Source organism: Notechis scutatus, chromosome 3, assembly GCF_049901735.1.
Source record: "Notechis scutatus isolate UNSWTSFEM ecotype Mainland chromosome 3, rNotScu1.2, whole genome shotgun sequence".
Lineage (NCBI taxonomy): Eukaryota > Metazoa > Chordata > Lepidosauria > Squamata > Elapidae > Notechis > Notechis scutatus.
The window spans coordinates 31,325,055-31,343,711 of NC_142011.1; the positions used below are offsets into that span (position 1 = coordinate 31,325,055).

At 36.9% G+C, this 18,657-nt stretch overlaps 1 protein-coding gene across 10 annotated transcripts in view; it reads left to right on the forward strand.

The window, feature by feature from the left end:
* EPB41L1 (erythrocyte membrane protein band 4.1 like 1) overlaps window positions 1–18,657 on the forward strand; it is a 193,676-nt gene that overhangs the window by 140,336 nt on the left and 34,683 nt on the right. For all 10 annotated transcript variants that reach the window (XM_087959389.1, XM_087959395.1, XM_087959396.1 and 7 more), the window contains 7 exons: window positions 9,555–9,659; window positions 9,757–9,799; window positions 11,297–11,372; window positions 12,595–12,813; window positions 13,000–13,087; window positions 15,106–15,258; window positions 16,876–16,973. In XM_087959389.1, coding sequence (XP_087815515.1) covers window positions 9,555–9,659; window positions 9,757–9,799; window positions 11,297–11,372; window positions 12,595–12,813; window positions 13,000–13,087; window positions 15,106–15,258; window positions 16,876–16,973 — 782 coding nt within the window. The remainder of the gene's footprint in view (window positions 1–9,554; window positions 9,660–9,756; window positions 9,800–11,296; window positions 11,373–12,594; window positions 12,814–12,999; window positions 13,088–15,105; window positions 15,259–16,875; window positions 16,974–18,657) is intronic.

Here is an 18,657-nt window from a genome sequence, read left to right on the forward strand (position 1 = left end):
TGTAGGCAATCTGCTATTTGTATAGTTTGAGAGAATGAATTGTAGGCAATAAGTGTGTGTGCTTGTATTATTTTTAAAGAGATTCCTAAAGAAGAGGAACAGTATTTGCAGCATTCAGTCAAGAAGATTGAGTATTATCAAGTGAATAATATTTTAATATTTATAAAAATTTACAAACCTTGGTTGGCATGATTAACCCTTCATTATCTATAGATAAATCCACTTTTCTACAGAGTAAAAGATCACCAGGTAGTGGTTCATATTTCCATAGATGTTAGAACCATTGTTTCCTATATGGTGAATAGGCAATATGTATTTCTTAGATGATGAAGAAAAAAGGGGCAAATAGTTGAAAATTCTTGATACTTACCCTCTGCTGCAGGAAAGAATATGTCATACATTGGAAAGTCTGTCTTTTCTCACTTCTTTTAAAAATGGATAGGTCACAGTCTGTAATGCAGGGAAAGGATAGGAGGGAGAACATACATATTGATTGTCCAGACTCCAGAGGGTCTACAACAGTGGGAAGCAGTTTTATTCCTATTTTTAGGAGATACTTCCAATCCTCACTGCAGTTTCCTGAATGGAATGAAATAACTCACCATAGCCAGCTCACTGCAGCCAACTCGTCATGGCCAACTTGCTGTGGGACAACTCACTGCAGGACAAATACAAAAGTTAAATTAATTTCAATGGAACTATGGCTAATAATAATAATAATAAAATAAAATCAATCCAGAAATACATGAGTTGCAATAATTTTGATGAAAATGTGATCAGCAATAATAAAGTATCTGAATGAAATGATTAATACAGAGTTGAATTGTCCCATGGCAAATTGTCCTGCGATGAGTTGGCTGTGGTGACTTGGCTGTATTGAGTTGGCCATGGTGAGTTGGCCAAGACCCTTCCTGAATGATTACATATAGCTATTGATGGCATTAAAACTTATTTGAAGTCACAGATAAATTTTCCTATTAGGGAAGTTACTCATATGTTGAGTTGTGACTATTATGCTCAAAATGTAAAATGATATTCAGATTTAGCTCTGAAATGCACACATACGTTTTTTTAACAGGAACATTTTAGTTTAGTTTTTTTCTTCTGTGTTTTGTTTTTATTTCTCATCATTGGCAAGACTATAAAAAGTGGGAAAATCCGGACAGTTCAAAAGAAATGTGATGGTATGTTTAGAGCCAGAGAGAAGTTAGATTCTAATCTGCTGGACATTCTTCTGTTACCAGTTAAAAGAGCAATCTCTTCTGTCCAGCTGCTGATATTTCTGGAACATCACAGAAATAAATAAATCTTGAATAAAGAAATTCTGAAAAAGATTGCTTTCTGTAGATATAGATTAAGATTATCTGATTCTCTCAGTAATTCTTGAAGAGCAGTATAAAATAAATATGTACAAGAATTGCACAGTTCATATCTGAAGGTTGTCAGCAGCTGGAGACTTTTCTTGTTGCAATTTTTCAGATGAACCTGGATTAGGAAGGAAGAGGGAAACGTTCAGGCTCCATATTTTGCAATGAGTTCTTGTACAACCTTTCTCAACAAGAGGGTATCTTGTATGCACTTCTAGAACTCCCCAGTTAGTGTGACTAGTGGCTTAAAAATTCTTGAGTTTAAAGTCCATGCATCTGGAATGTGCTATGAATAGGAAAGGCTGAACTAATACATGAGATGATAAAATCTGATATACATTGTGTTAGAAGTTGCTGTGATGACCCGGGGCGTGGCACAAAAATAACAAAGCCACCAAAGTAGATAAATTCCCTTTAATGCCTCCAACTTGGCCCCCAATGTCCAGTTATCCTCGGCTTCCAAAAAAAAGTCTACAAAGGGAAGAAATGCAGTCTGAACCCAAAGTAAAGATAATTAGAAATAAAAAACCAACACAAACCACGCTGAAGTAATTAACATGACAGGCCAGGATGATAAATTGGAGAATTCCAAAAGATAATCCAGCACCCATAGTTGGGAGGACGCCAAAATCCAGATAAGCCTTAACAAAGATAATGCATGCTTTGCTTCCAGCAACTTTGCCATGCGCAGTTTGCCCTTTTAAACAGTCTTCCCAGCTGCAGCTCATGAAGGGGATCAAGGCCCTTTCCTCTCCTGTAAGCCACTTTGCTCCCTTCTCCATTCCTCCCTGTGTGTCCAAGGATGAAGAGGGGATGGCCCTGGGTCTTCCTCTAAATGCCCAACTGGACTGTGCCCTTCCCCCGTTTCTTCCACAGCCACTGGATCCACACTCCCACTCCCTGTCAGCTGCTCAATCTCCCCCTCAGATTGGACTCCAACAAGGGCATGACAGCTGCTTATAATTACAGAATTGGAAGTCTTTGAATCAGTACATCTCCAAAAGATTCTATGGTTTTGTTTGCTTAGTAAATCTATAAACAGGTAAAGCAAAAATAAATTATATTATCTATTACTTTCTTACATTTATATACTGCCTAACTCCCAGTTGCTCTAGATGTCTATTTAATACTGCTGTTGAGATATCAAACCATGACATTGCAAGAGTTCAATTGCTTCAGACTGGAGGTTTACGTAGCATGGAAGTAGAAGCCCAATGGAAACGTTCTCTGTGTGAGAGAAGATGGATAGATGCTTGAAATTACAGAAACATGTCACTGAGTTTCTTCTTTTGCAGATTGTGACATTAACTATGTACAAACGTTGATATTGCCACCTTTTGTTGCTGAAAAATCCAGAAATGGCTTTTTTTCAATTAAGTACTTTCTAGTGTGCATCAAGTCTAAATACAGAATATACTGCCAGAATTTCCCTTCAGTGAAATTATCAGGTTTTGATAAATGTATTAATTAATGACCTTGTTCAGAAATGCAGCTATTGAGACACTCTGGAAGGATGCCTTTCAGAGACATATGTAGAATGCCATAACACATAACACATGCCATAAGATGTTCAGTAAGAAAGAGTAGAGAGAAGGAAAGGTAGAATTGGGACAACGGACCAGAAAAAAGGGTTAGGATAGTTTACATTGTAAGTTGTGCAACACCATTGGAAGGCATGATCTCAAGTTACCCTATTCTACAAGGTACAGTCTCTTAAGTAAGGGAATCTGTCTGATTTCATTCCTCATGCTACTACCAAAGTTGCCATCTTCTCTGTGTTCCTTAAATCAGGATGATTAATTTTGACATTTGTGCACATTCTTCCATATTAGACAGTGCTAACCAGGCATTCTTTTAGGAGCCTTCCTTGGTGCTTAATTTAGTGCAGGACAAATGGAAGTGAAGTAGAAATATTGCATGTTCCCCATTGAAAGAAAGAAAGAAAGAAAGAAAGAAAGAAAGAAAGAAAGAAAGAAAGAAAGAAAGAAAGAAAGAAAGAATTAATGAATTAATGAATAAATAAATAAATAAATAAATAAATAAATAATAAACAAACAAACAAACAAACAAACATACAAATGATAGGAAAAAACCAATTGATTGTGGACATCAGCATGTATACATTATATCTGGAATTGTAGGTTAGCCTGTTTTTCTATACTTGTAGAAAGCAGTGTCTATGTGGGAGTGAAAGAAACTGCTTAATCTCATATTGGCAGCTGCCATGTGAAACTGTTCCCTATTGCAATTTACTGTGTGGAAGGCCCATAAACAGAGACCTTCAAGCAGTCGAATAAGCTTTTTCAGTTGATAGGTTTGAAGGAACAGAGTGGTCAATGTCTGGAATACTCTACTTGACTCTGTGGTTTCTTCCCCAAACCCCAAAAACTTTAACCTTAGACTTTCTACTATTGACCTCACCCCTTTCCTAAGAGGTCTGTAGGGGGCGTGCATACCAACGTGCCTACCGTCCCTGTCCTATTTGTTTCTTTTATTTTTCTTATATGTATCCATGTATTCATAACTATGTTTTTACTTAGACCTATTATCCTGTAAGCAATTGACAAACCAAATTAGAAAAAAAAGGAATGAGAAATAGTTTTTATTTCTAGTTCTACAGTTGTTAGTTTTAATGATTTCTCATGTAATGTATGGAATCACTGTCTTGTTTCAAAGGACAGCCTGTTTCTTTTTGCAAAAGCAGAAGATATAAAATCTCCATTACGATCTGCCAATGAAAGAGTTGGGTTGCCTAAACATGGTAAATTTGAATTTTACAGGCATTTTTTTTGAATTTTAGATCTTGCCAATATTTGACTTCTGGGACAACAATTACAAATTGAAGAAGCTACATTTTTTGTGAAGTCAATGACTGTCAGAATGAGGAGCCAGAAAATGGATCAGAGCCTCAAAAAGTCCTCTCTGGATAAAGGGGATGAGCCACAAGTGATCCATAAAGATTCTCCCCATGAGGGAATTGTAAAACAATAGTCTCTGGTGGACTTTATAGCCCTGGGAGCTAGGGAAAGTCAGCTTTGGCCAAGCTGTGGTTTGCAAATGGATATTGGATTTCCCCACTTCCCTTCTTAATCACTTTTAGAAATGGCCTGTTAACTGCCTTTTAGAAATTAAGAACCTCCAGAACAAAAAGTTTCATCAAACTGGGTGATTCTCTTTCAATTCATAGTGAAAATGATTTCATACAAATTTAGGAACTTAACCGTTTTTTTACTCAGAAATAAACAGCAAAAGGGTGATTAGAATCTTAATTTTGGAAAGTTTTAAATGGAAGAAGAGGCCAGATATTGGAATAAGATTTTGAAACTAATTATTAGAATTCTTTTTGTGGACTGTTTAAAAACCTATTAAAAATATATGCAGTTTTGAATCTAAGTATGGAGAAATTCCCTGATTGAAAAATGTGGTTTGAGGAAAGTATGATAAGAGAGACTTTGAAGGCTGGACACTAGAGGCAGCAAGAAAGAGCTAAAAATTATAATTAGGAGAAGAAACCTACCAATACAGAATGAAGAAAAGTATTTTAACTTTAGAAGAATTCAAGGGTATTTGGCAACAATGAACTCAGAAACTTTTCTTGCCTGCTACCATGAAGTGAGTTTAAAAGAGGAGATAGAAGATACAACTGAGAATCAGGCATGGATTTAAAAATGACATGATACAAGTATGATATGGAAAAAGATGTTTCATAGGACATAGAAATGAGCCAACTTATTTCTTAATAATTCAAAGGGACATACAAATAATGAATGAGAAGAGCAGCTTGGATAACCTTGGACTGAGAAAAGAGATGTGCTATATTTAAGAAGGAATTCCTGAAAAAAGAAAGTGGGAATGAAAAGAAATTGGCTTTATGACAATGTTTTAAAGGAATAAACATCAAGATTTTTAAAAGCAAAAAGAAGGAATATAAAGTTAGTGTAAGCTGCCCAGAATCTTCTCGTGGTGAGACGGGTGGCAAATAAATGTAATAATAAACAAACAAATAACAACAGATGTTGATTTAGTTGATCATTCATGCATAGAAAGAAAGAAAAAGAAAGAAAGAAAAAGGAAGGAAGGAAGGAAGGAAGGAAGGAAGGAAGGAAGGAAGGAAGGAAGGAAGGAAGGAAGGAAGGAAGGAAGGAAGGAAGGAAGGAAAGCTCTTAATGGGCTTTTCCTGACCAAAATGATCAGCTTTAAATATTTATATGTAGGTAAAATATGAGATTTTCTGTTAAATATATGTATTATTATTTCTAGTATATGTTAAACTTGGAAAAGAGTTTCTAAGATGAGACAGAGAAAATGAAAAGAAATTAATTTATGAGTCAGTATTTTGAAGGGATTAAAGATTAAGATTTTTAATAAATTCCTTTATTCTGATAGCTCAGGATTTTTCTTGAATAATGAGGCTTTAAAGATTTGTTTATAAGATGAGGGAAGAAGAAACTTTTTGTTCTATTTTTAGAGAAAGTAATAAGTTACTGTGTTAAAAGTAAAGGATTGTGAAGCTGATTTCTTTGATTAAGATAAAATGTTACTTCTGGTAGCTCTTAACAGACTTTTGCTGATTAAGATTGAATTATGAGGCTTTATAATGTTTATAGATAAGAGATGGAATATGGAAAGAAGAGATTTCCCTTTAGTTAGGAATCGTTTGTACTTGTGTTGATGAAGGGAGAAGTCATTTTTATATATCCCTTTTTTCTATTTTTCTCTCCCCTTTTTTATCAGCACTTTTCCATTTTTTTAACTTTTTAATTTTTCTTCGTTCGCATTATTTTTTTATCTTTGAATGTTTAAACTTTAATAAAAAGTTATATATGAAAAGATGTTGTTAGAATAGAATACAATGAGCTGGAAGGGACCTTGGAGGTCTACTCCCTGTTCAAGCAGGAGAACCTATACCCATGATGGCGAATCTTTTCCATGTTGCGTGACAAAAGTGCGCACGCGCACCCATGATGCAATGTACACGTGACTCCCCCGCCCCCTGTGTACGTACTATGTGTTTCTGCGCATGTGTGCGTGACCCCCCTGCACTGCAGGCCTCTGTGCATGTGCACGCAAGCCCCCGCATGTCCCATTCCTCTGCGCATGCACACATGTCTCCCACGCACATGACTCCCCCCATGCATGCACGGTAGATACCCAACAATCAGCTGGCTGGCGGGGGGCATGCACGCATGCGCAGTAGGGCTCTTCCGGGCAACCTCTTGCATGCCGGCAGAAGTGTCTCTGCCACTTCCGGCACGCGTGCCATAGGTTTGCCATCATGGACCTATACCATTTTGGATAAGTGATTGTCCAATCTCTTCTTAAAAGCATCCAGTGATGGAGCGGCCACAAATTTTGAAGGCAAGCTGTTCAACTGGTTAATTGTCCTCACTATTAGGAAGTTTCTTCTTAATTCTAAGTTTCTTCTCTGTTTGATTAGTTTCCAACCATTGTTTCTTGTCCTGCTCTCTGGTGCATTGGAAAATAATTTGGCCCCTCAAATACTGGAATACTGTTATCATGCCATGTTAATACTCCTGGGATCAAGTTGCTCATTATATTGGTTCAACCCCCAAATTGGCTGATACCTGTATACGTTCAGATGATTCTGTCTTATCAAATATCCAGAATCTTCCCCAATGATATTGTATTGCCTATCTTGTACTAAATAAGGACATACAACAGAGCCTTTTGACAAGTAAAGATATAAGCGTATCTTTGTTTAAATAGGATTTTCAGGGTTCAGTGTTATAAACACCTCCCTATCTTTGGGTGCCATGCTTTTTTTAAAAAGTTATTGGCATCTGTTGAATATGGATTGGAAGTTGCTTCTGTACAATTTGTACAAATGACTAAATAAAGAACAAAACATTAAGGGACTGGGAGAAAGTTAAAAGGATCCGAGCCTCGCTGGGCCTTTGATCTCAATGCTTCTGCAGTCAGGCTCTTTAGCTGACATCTTGAACAGCGAGATTCTGAGAGGCTTGACTTATTGCAGAGGAACTGAATGTTATAGAGATGAAAGTTCCCTTTAAGCAAAAGAAGTGGGTGGAGGGATGGCCTGGAATAGATTGTTAAAAGACCTTCAAAGCCAGAGATGTGAGCCTGAAAGAAGGCATAACATTAATTACCATTTTCTGAAAACTGGTTGTTATTTACCCATTGATGAACACTTGCTGAGGTCTGGTTAGCTTTGCTATTCTTACTTTACCAAGATTTACCAAATAAGTTTTTTTAATTAATTTTTTTAAAGAAAAGATTTACTAAATAAGGATGCCTACCAAGATGGATTATTATTTCTGTTAGATTAATTCAATTTCTGCTAGCCATTCTCTTCTCTTGCCTTCTATTTTTTTCCCAGCATTATAGATTTCTCACGAGTACTAAATCTCTTCCTAATGTCTCCCAAATGTCATAATTTGAATTAGGTCATTTATGCCTCAGGTGAGAAAAGTGGATTGATTTGGTCTATGATCCATTTATTTGTTTTATTGGCTACCTATGATACTTGGTTTTCTCCAGCATCAAAGTTCAAAAATGACCTTAATCAAAAGTGTCAAGAGTCCACCTATCTTTCAATTCCATACAGTGGCACAGGGAAAACCATTGCTGGAACAATCCTGATCTTGTAGATATAGACAGCTGTGACTTCTAAACTGTATCTTTTCCAAGACTTTCATTGCTACCTTACTAAGTATTAGTATACAGTGTATTTCTTGAGGGATGATTCCTTTAATTTACTTCAGTGCCTTCATTGTCAGTTCTATAGTTGTTTTGTTATACCTTTTGCCATTAATTTAATCTAAATATGGTTCCATTTTCCCCTGCAGCTTCAGATTTTTGGTCCTGCAGAGCCACATCAGAAACTAATATTGGCATATTTAGCCATATCATAAACATCATTAGGAATTCAAAAGAAGCTTTACTCTTACTCTGTAACATGTTGAATGCCCTCTATCCATGCATTTTTTTTTATAAAATGCAGGCATAATTTACCATTGCACTGCAGTTTGAAATGGTTCTTCTGCTGTTGTCACTAAAGTGATCTTCCTCCTCCTTCAGCAACTTCTTATATCTTTGCTGCCCAATATAATTGTCTGCTTCCTTTAGCAGGACAACTAGGATGACCTTTATGCCTTGGATGATCCTGCTGGAAGTCCATACTTTTGGCATAAATTCTTGGTGTTCTTCTCTCATCCTTCTCAAGAACAATCGACACCAATGATGAGTCAGCATAGCAAACTTCATGGGAAGAGGCAGCTTAGAAAACATAATTATTTGTTACCAGTTTGACTGTCTTGTTCACGGTCATTTGATCTCCTAAATCTGCTTTTAATTTAAAAAGAAAAAAAAGATTAGTGTTAAATGCCTAAATAGATTCAGTACCTTTTTTTGCACAGGTTAATAAGAAGGTTCTTTATATAATGGAAGTGTTTTTGTGAAGTGTTAATTGCTTTTGGTTCTTGATGATGTAGCCATTAGTTTTCATTCTCCTACATGCTGACATGTTGTGACATAGAATCATATTAGTAGATCAAACTTTGGGTCATGGTGTTACTATCCTCAGAGTATGCCAATTTGACTTCCAAGTGGGACAGTTACAGAAAAATAATTTTGGAATTACATGTCTATATTTTGATCAATGTCAGATAAAGAATATGTATCTCTGTAACAAGGTAAAGATGCACTTGAGTTGAATTTGATTCCTACAGGTTTTTGGCAGTGTTATTGAAGTAGCTTTTCATTACTGTTTTCTTATTCTTAATTTAACCCACATCTTTGGAATTTTCCAGTTAATTCTTGTAGAAGTGCTACCTGAGACAAGGCAAGGTTGGCTGAGCTTGCTTGGCTATGACCTTGGAAACTAAATAGGGTCAGGCCTGATGGATTTTTAAACAATCCATTTCAAAGTTAAAAATGTTCAAGTTTGTACATGTGTATGCAACACTTTAATAAACCTTGTTTTGTAAGCATAGCTACTCCTAGAAATTTTATATTAACTAAAAGTTTGGATAGGAATAGTGGGCCTTATAAGACTTTCTCTGGTTCTGTGCAGCTCTGTTTCTGTTCTTCACTGCGTGATCAGTCAAAGGGCGGCTGTTTTGCATCTGTTGCTATATAAACTTTGGAAAGGAGTTAATGCAATTCACATAGCTCTTAATTTTTGCTGCCTTGTTTGTGTCCATACAGAAACATGGTCGGGGTCAAGTACTCTTTGACCTGGTCTGTGAGCACCTTAACCTGTTGGAGAAGGATTATTTTGGACTCACGTTCTGCGATTCAGATAGTCAGAAGGTATGTTGGGCTGGTTCAAATAAAGTTTGTGGTTTGTCTGTTTCAGATGTTGTGGTTATGTAGGATTTCCTCTTAATGTGTTCTCATACTTTTTCAGAATTGGCTGGATCCTTCTAAAGAAATAAAGAAACAGATTCGCAGTGAGTAGTTCAAAGCATGGATATTTAAGACTTCTCAATCTGGAAGCCATCATTCAAAAGTATATAGTCAAGAACTTAATATAATAAAACTTGTTTTGTAAGCATAGCTGCTCCTAGAGATCTTATATTAACTAAAAGTTTGCAAGGAAATAGTGGGCCTTATAAGACTTTCTCTGGTTCTGTGCAGCTCTGTAAAGTCTAACAAAGTATTGTTAGAAAGTATTACTGTTCTTCACTGCGTGATCAGTCAAAGAGGGGGAGCTGTTTTGCATCTGTTGCTATATAAGCTTTGGAAAGAAGTTAATGCAATTCACATAGCTCTTAATTTTTGCTGCCTTGTTTGTGCCCATACAAACAAAGAATTTGTTCTAAAGAAATAAAGAAACAGATTCGCAATGAATAGTTCAAAGCATGAATATTTAGGGCTTCTCAATCTGGAAGCCATCATTCAAAAGTATATAGTCAAGAACTTAATATAAAGCACATTGCATAATAAGATCACTGTGTAAATTATTAACATTCATTTGAAATGCTCTATACTGTACAGAACTACAATGATTTTACTGGCTGTTGAAATATACTACTATAGGCTATTCAAATGAATGTGGTGTTTCTGGGCCTCTGTATGTATTTCACATGAATCTCCATTACCGATTTTCTAGCAGGTAGATTTGGAATAACTGACAAAACTAGATTTATTCTGCCTGAGGAGAGAAGCTTTGAGTCTCTGGCTTTCAGTTTCTAGCCCTGCTCTCTTCGCATTTAGAGATCATTTTCCCAGAGATGATTGAGAGCGATCTCATTTAAAAAAAGCACAGAATTCTTATCAGTCCCATCCCCTTTTTCCAATTTATCAGAAGGGAAGGATGTATCCATACCAGATGGGTACCATTCTGAATCCTAGCAATTCCATTTGTAATGGTCAGAGACGGAAAAGATCCCAAAGTTGTTCTGTCTAATCTATTGGCAGGGTTTCTTTCCTACCAACTCCATAAAATAATATCCATGAGACCCAGCTGTGTCACACAAACTTTATGAAGCACAGTTTTGCTTCACAAAGGTAAAGCAAATAATGTCTCTGATATGTGTGAGCAAGAGGGTTCGTGATGCAGTGTCTTGAAGAAATGTTGCTAGAGGTCTTTCCCCAACAGCAGGCTCTCTTGAGAATTTGAGCTTGTTTCCATGGCAACAACAAAGTGACTGTCTCTCTGCACAGCAAAGACTCTTTTGCCTATTGCAAACCTTAAAAGGCAAGTATACCTGCTGTTCGCCTCAGCCATTAAGATCTAGGGAAGCAAGAATCTCCAGTAATTCTGCGCAGTGTGTCTTGTTAAAGTCCTTTATAGTTTCCTTAGAGATTTAGAGTAAAGGGGAATGTGAGGCAACTAAAAAAAGAAATAAAAACTATGTGTGAGAGAGTCAATCAAAGATGCATCACCTAAACATATGCCCTAATATTTTTCTCTTTCCTTCTCTTTCTCTCTGTCACTTATTTAGGTGGCCCCTGGAATTTTGCCTTCACAGTCAAATTTTATCCACCAGATCCAGCCCAACTCACAGAGGACATCACAAGGTAAGTAAAAATGTATCTGTCTTGGCCAATTCTTACACAACTCTCTTAAAAAGAAAATAGTTAATGAAGTCATAGTTTATTTTATCTGTGTGGAATAAATCTCAAAGGCTGGAAATACACAACTTCCATGCCAATTTGTGTTCAGTAAAAAGTTCCGGTGTCTCATTATTTACTCAGAAGTATTCCAAGAACTAAGTAAAATAGCATGACAATTTCCCAGGCTGTTATTCCTATTGTAAATATTGGCCATTGGAAAGAAGCAAAAAATATATAATAAATAATAATATTACTCCAGTCATGTTGGGAGCACTGAAGCACTTCCAGGTTGAAATGACTAGCCAATGACGACATTGTTGCCTGGGGGATACCCCATTGGGAGGTTCCTTTCATATCCCTCCTAAGTAGTACCCATCTATGTGGTCTCCCGCATTCAAAGTGCTGGGTCAGGAAGAGCTGAAACGAGTGACAGGAACTCAGCCTGTCCCGTGGCAGCAACTGGGTCTCAAACACAAGCCTGCCGATCATCAGCCCAGCATTCTAACCATAGGAGCCACTATGCTCCTTGTCCTAATAATCATTTGCATTCTTGGCATTGAAGGGGAGGGAAAGTTTGGGTCAGATACCTTGGTGCTGTTTCCTATTTGACTGCCAAATGGAGGTAACTTGTTTTGCAAAAAGTCTTCATTGTAGCATTAATTCCCTGTATTTCCTTGTTGAAGGTTACAATAATAGTCCATCACCCAAATATTTATTTATTTATTTATTTATTTGATTTGCCAATTGTTTACAAGATATAAGCGTATACATAGTTGTGAATACATGAAATGGGTACATATAAGAAAAATAAAAGAATAAGAGAAACAATAGGACAGGGACGGTAGGCACGTTGGTGCGCTTATGCACGCCCCTATATTGTGGCCTTACTTAAATGGTACAGTTTTTTAGTCACATGAGATTAATTAAAACTGGGTGTTCATCAAGTTTCTGGTGAGCTTTGTTGACTATCCCTCATTTCAAGCAGATCCCCAAATTTAAGTTACTAAAATTTAGAATTGCAATTGCTGAGTTTATCAGATTCCCCAGAAGACTATTGTGTAAAATGGACATGCTGTAATTAATGGTGGATTACTAATTGAACAGGCTTGTCTGGATACATGATCATCCCTTAGCTGTTTGCTTTTCTTATGGACATTTCAACTTTCTGACCTCTTCCTCTCCTTAGGTATTACTTGTGTCTGCAACTTCGAGCAGATATTATCAGTGGACGTCTACCATGTTCTTTTGTAACACATGCACTGTTAGGCTCCTATGCTGTACAAGCTGAACTGGGGGATTATGATACTGAAGAACATGTTGGCAATTATGTTGGTGAACTACGTTTTGCTCCAAATCAGACCAGAGAATTGGAAGAGCGTATAATGGAGCTACATAAGACTTACCGGTGAATAACTAATACTACTGCTAATATCAAGAGCAAACAAGTTTTTGAAAAGATTTGCATAACCTATATTTTCCTATATTCATCATAAAAAAGCCTTTTATACAAATGTCAGCCTTTGCTCATCAAACAGTGTGTAATTTTCTTTTTTTTTATTACTTCCGTTTCTGTCTTATTCTTCTTCTAAAGGGGTATGACACCTGGCGAGGCAGAGATTCATTTCCTGGAGAATGCCAAGAAACTTTCAATGTATGGAGTTGACTTGCATCATGCTAAGGTATTCTTAGTAAAAAGGTAGAGTTTTGAGGGCATTTGAATGAGAGAAATCCTGGATTATTCTGAGGCAATAGTTACTCCTTTTTAAAGACTTGCTTAAACTATGTGGCATTCACTGAAACTTATGTGTTCTTTCATTTGAGATACCATGCTTAAACATAAAATATTACTTTGTCTTCTGACAAATTCTGCAGAAGACATTGGTTCATTTAAAATTAAATTATATAGTTGCTATCATAGAAATAACTATTTTGATATCTAGAGACAAACATTTAGAAATTGAAATTTAAATTCAATTGAGTTTTAAAAAGGTGGTATTTTGCAACCATGGTGTGGAATATTTTCAGTAAGAATGGACTGAAAAGTGGAATTTTGTTTAACGAAAGATTTAAAGAGAAATCTAGAAACATGTTATCCTTTATTTGAAAAAGTCCCATTATGAAATCTATTCATTTATTTTTTGCATATTTTATACTTCTTATCCTCTCTGTTCCTTAGATTTTCTCCTTTTCTTTCTGTATTAGTTACTGCATTATTCCCTTACTTTTTGCTCCACAACAAAGAAGTTAATTTTGTTGAAGCCATTTCCCATTAATGACTGACAGCATATATAATTATTGAAAAAATATAAAGCCTGTCCTCCACACTGTTATTTTAGCACAATGATTGTTGGATGACTTTTATTCTTTAATGGACAGGTAACACAAGTAGCAGAAGAGTTAAAAGTTGGAGCACAAATGTTTATCAAAATGTTATTATCACAGGGGTGTCAAACTCAAGGCCCACAGGCTGGATCCGGCCCATGGGGTGCTTAAACCCAATCTGCAGGGCTGGCCTGGAAATATCAAGGGACCAGCCCGCAGTACCTCTGGCAGCTAAAACAGGCCACGTGTGCCCCCCCCCCGTGCCTTGTTTTAACCCTCCATGGCCTTCTGCAGCATTCTGCTGGCTGAAAAACAGGCCAAAAAAACAGGTCCAAAACAGGCCAAAAATGGGCTGAAAATGGCCCCAAAACAGGCCCCGTGCTCTTGTTTTCAGCTGGCAGAGTGCTGCAGGAGGCCATGGAGGGCAAAAACAAGGCACAGGCTCCATTTTGGCTGGCAGGGTGCTGCAGAAGCATCCGTGCCACCACCCCCAACTCCCATCCTGCCCCCCCGCTGCCAGCCTGCAGAGGAAAAACTACAATGTTGATCTGGCCCTTGAAGAAATCCAGTTTGACACCCCTGCTCTATTACGTTAAAAGAAATGGAAAAGCTGCTAAAAGAGAAAGTGTTCCATCCCTGATCCACAATTATGAATGCATGTCTGTTTCCATTCTGCACCAGTTTTAATAGTCTTTGCCCAGAATTCATTGAATGCTATATATAGAATTAGGATACAAGCCAAAATACCTCAAGTACTATAGATGAGGAGCAGCAATGATTGATGGACTTGTGTCATGAGCTCTTGCTTTTCCTAGCACAAGAAAATTGTTTTTAATATTAATGAAAGACAAGGTTCTAGAACCTATAAATCCTTTCCTTGTTCCTTCGTGGATGGTTTGAGATTTATACACACTTGGGGGGAAAAAAACCATGGTGGGAAACCAGCTTTAGTGGAGTATTGGAGTTAGTGGAACTGTGCAACTATGTCTGGAAATGAATAGAAGTAGCCACATGAAGCTGCAAGCACTGGAAATTATAAAAAAAAATGTATGTCAATCAATTTAATGCCCTATTCCAGGGAAACATATTTCCTACCTAAGGTATCCCTGATATTTTTTTCCAGGAGGTCTTGGTACAATCCATAGCTCTTAAACTTTTAAAGGATCAGCTAGTATTTTCTTCCTCTAGTTTTTAAATACATGATAATCCTAACAGGTGTGGGGGTAAACAGTGGCCCACTTAGTATTTAAGTGGGAAATGTCTTGGTATTTAAGGGTCCTTGCCCCTTAGATGTATTAACCTTGGTTTCTTGTCTGTTTAAAAAGATTTTGTACTGGCAGATTTCTATGTATTAATGTTTTCCTTTTTTGCCCAGGATTCAGAAGGCATTGACATCATGCTGGGTGTTTGTGCCAATGGCCTTCTCATATATAGGGACAGGCTGAGAATAAACCGTTTTGCCTGGCCCAAGATCCTCAAGATTTCATACAAAAGAAGTAACTTCTACATCAAAATTCGACCTGGTGAGGTAAGCATTTTCACAAAGAAAAAGAAGAAAGATTTAAAAAAAAGAGAGAGTATAAAGGATAGAGAGGACATATTTAGCATTTTTCCATTAAATAAGAAATAAAAATAATGTAGATCATTTGAATGATTTTTTTAAAATCATGTGTCAGCAGATTTCAAATTGGCTCAATAGGAAGTATTTGTTTTGGGTGTCATTGCATATGCCTCTGTTGTTTTTTTTTAAAGCATAGTATAGAATGAAAAATTAATCTAAAGGATTTTAAAGGATTTTTTCCCCTCTTAATTTATTCCAAACATAGGAGAGAAAAATGCTATAAAAGTTGCTCTGAATTCTTTTTCTTTTTGTAATATTTACTTTCCTGGTAGAGATTAAGGAGCTCTCTTTCTTCCCTTCCTTTTGAATTCATTGTGAAGATTATCATTATGAAGAAAAGATTCTTGTGTCAGTTGTATTTGGAATAATGGAACAATGCCTGCCACTTTTGTGATTTACTTTATATTGAGTAATTAACCTCAAAAAAGTAGTAACAAGTGATCATATGTAGACTAAAACCATATGAGGATTTCTGTACTTCAGAAAGCTCATCTACTATCCTTGCCCTGGTGCTGAGATGCTCACTTTTTAGAGGGTAAATCCATCCAAGGAAGCCTCTATCTCAGTAACAGCCTGCTACTAATGCAAGCTAAAGCCTGATTAAGGTGATTATATGGACATGAGAATTTCTACTAGAAAGCATAGTAACACCTTCCTGTTCCTTCTCCGGCAAACATTATGATTCATCTGGAAGCAGCACCTACCCCCAGACTCTGATTGGCCTGCAGTAGAACTGTTCTTCTCATTCAGTTGCTGGGCTTGCTCTGTGCCTCCACAACTATTTCCATGGTGGCTGCCAGAAAGACTGAATGCCTAGCAAATAATGGCTTTTGTAGTGGTGGGAATAGCCAGTGGGTCTTCCTTGAGATTGATATTCCCATTGGAGAAACACTTGTCAGTAGTTTGCAAGAAATTAGGTCAGTTATATAATTATTTATAAAGCTTGTCATGTTCAAAACTCCATTCCCTAGGAAGCAAAAGAACCTAAAGAGTTGTAGGGAGGAACAAGAATCCTAAAGAGAGAAACTGATCAGCCTGTTGTCCTTTGGGGACTTAAAAGAAGCCACCTTTCATTTGTGAAGCTACCTTTGTACAGTCTTGGGCCATTATAATTGTGAAGGCTTGTTTCTCCTACTCCTTTAAAGGAAAATAAGGACCTGAGAGCTCTTGTCTTCCTTTTACTTGTCTACTCTGGGAAAACTAGACTACTTTATTGATCATTTTACTTTTTCTCTGTATCCACTGTCTGTACTTACCACTGTCAGTCTCCTTGATTCCATTGTTTGCTGGGTACTGCAGCCTCTACCCCTGTTTTGACAGCAAATTTGCCCAGTTCTCTGCAGAAGTACTGCATTTAGGACAGTGATTTAGGTAATGAAATGCTTTCCTCCCATCTTGGAGACAAAAAGAAAGCACATGGACAAAGGAATGCATGTGGAGAAGCACAGAGAGCCTCATGGTATTCCTTGTGGCACAGTTTGTGGTTGACTGACAATTCTCGTCCCCCCCCCCTTGTGTTTTCAGTATGAGCAGTTTGAGAGTACCATTGGTTTCAAGCTGCCCAACCATCGCTCAGCTAAGAGACTCTGGAAAGTTTGCATTGAACATCACACTTTTTTCAGGTGAGAAAATGGGAAATTAAGAAAGAGTTGAGAGTCTATAGTGAAATATTACAAATAAGACTGAGAAATGTGAGTTTGGAACTTCAAATCCTTTCTAGGTCATCCCTGTATTAGATCCCCATGGAAGCTCCTTTCAGCTCCTTTAAACAGATGAATATTCCCACCAAGAAAATTTTCAACCAGACACATTGCAACATGTTCAGTATTTTTTTTTCATTTTATCAGTGTTGTAATTGGGCAGCAAACAAATAGAGATATTATGTGTGGTGCAAACAAATGACTGTATAATTGGACTAGATTTGACTTGATAATGTCCTCTTAAACTTAATTATTTCAAGAGCAATGTGGCAAAGTACTAAGAGTCATCCCCTTCATCTTTATGCAGACTTAAGGCCCTGTCTCTCCTATAATTACATATTTTACTTTTCAGCTGTGTTATTCTGTTTTTTAGCAGGTGGTAATACCTGGTTGGCATTAACTTGGTTCAGGAATTAAGCAGGATCAGATCAGATAAGATGAAAGATCTTCAGTGAATTGAGCAGGGCTGTTGGCTAGACTGGAAAGTTGAAAAAACATCCTGGAAGAAGTTAATGATAAACCATTTCTATGTTTTTGCTAAAAGAAAGGAAACCCTGTGTGGATATATCTATGAAGGAGACTCTTTTTTTTAAATTGCATCTATGAGGTCACTAGGAGTTGAAAACAATCTGATGGCACATAATCTTTATTGCATGATGTGTCACGATCCTGCTTGGCATATAGAGTAGTTTTAAGATTTTGAATTTTTAAAACTTCCCCCAGGGCTTTATACAAATTCCATATTTGTGTTGATAAAATAACAGATGTTTGGAAGCAGATGCTATCATATTAGTACAACCTACAACAGTGGATATATTTATAGAAATATAAATTATCTTCCCCCAAAGAGCTGTGTCAGCAGATGTCAGCATACACAACCAATACAAAGGGTTCAAACGAGAGATATGTGCAAATGTGGCCTTTGTTCCACATCCCTTTCTAGGGGAAAAAAAAAAGGGCATTTGGGAGAAATGAGTATAAACTATTTGTTTTCAAAGCACCCTTTATTGAACTAAGTCCAGTTTGCTACTTTAGAAATATTACAGGCATTATATTTGTCTTGTGTGGCTCATACAGTTATTTAGTATGCTGGTCAAATGAATAACTTAGATGATAATTAAGTTTACTAATTGAATGGTTTGAAGATGGCACTACAAGATGAGAACAAATGGCCATGAGGAAAAGAGGAACCAGTGAATGGATCAGCTTCTTGGAACATCTCTCCAGATCAAAAAGAGTGCTAGGATTATCTATATCTTTGCTCCATTCAGAGCCCCTCTGCAAATAAATTGTAAAATTGTGATCTCCAAAGGGTTTGAGAACTTGACGGAGAGAGGGAGAAATCACCCTGCCTAAGTTGTGGTTTGGCATCTTCAAATAGACACTGAATTGTCCTACCTACTCTCTTAAATACTTTAGAAAGTTGATTACTTATGATTTTCTGGTTCTTAACAACCCCTGAGAACAATGTTCATCGTGCTAAGAGAGTTTCCTTCTATTCTAGATGAAGGAAATTTTATGTAACTTTAAGGATTAAAAAGAAAAACTAACTTTTTGAACAACAGCAAAAAGGGGATGAGAATGTTGATTTTGGCAAGTTAAAGGA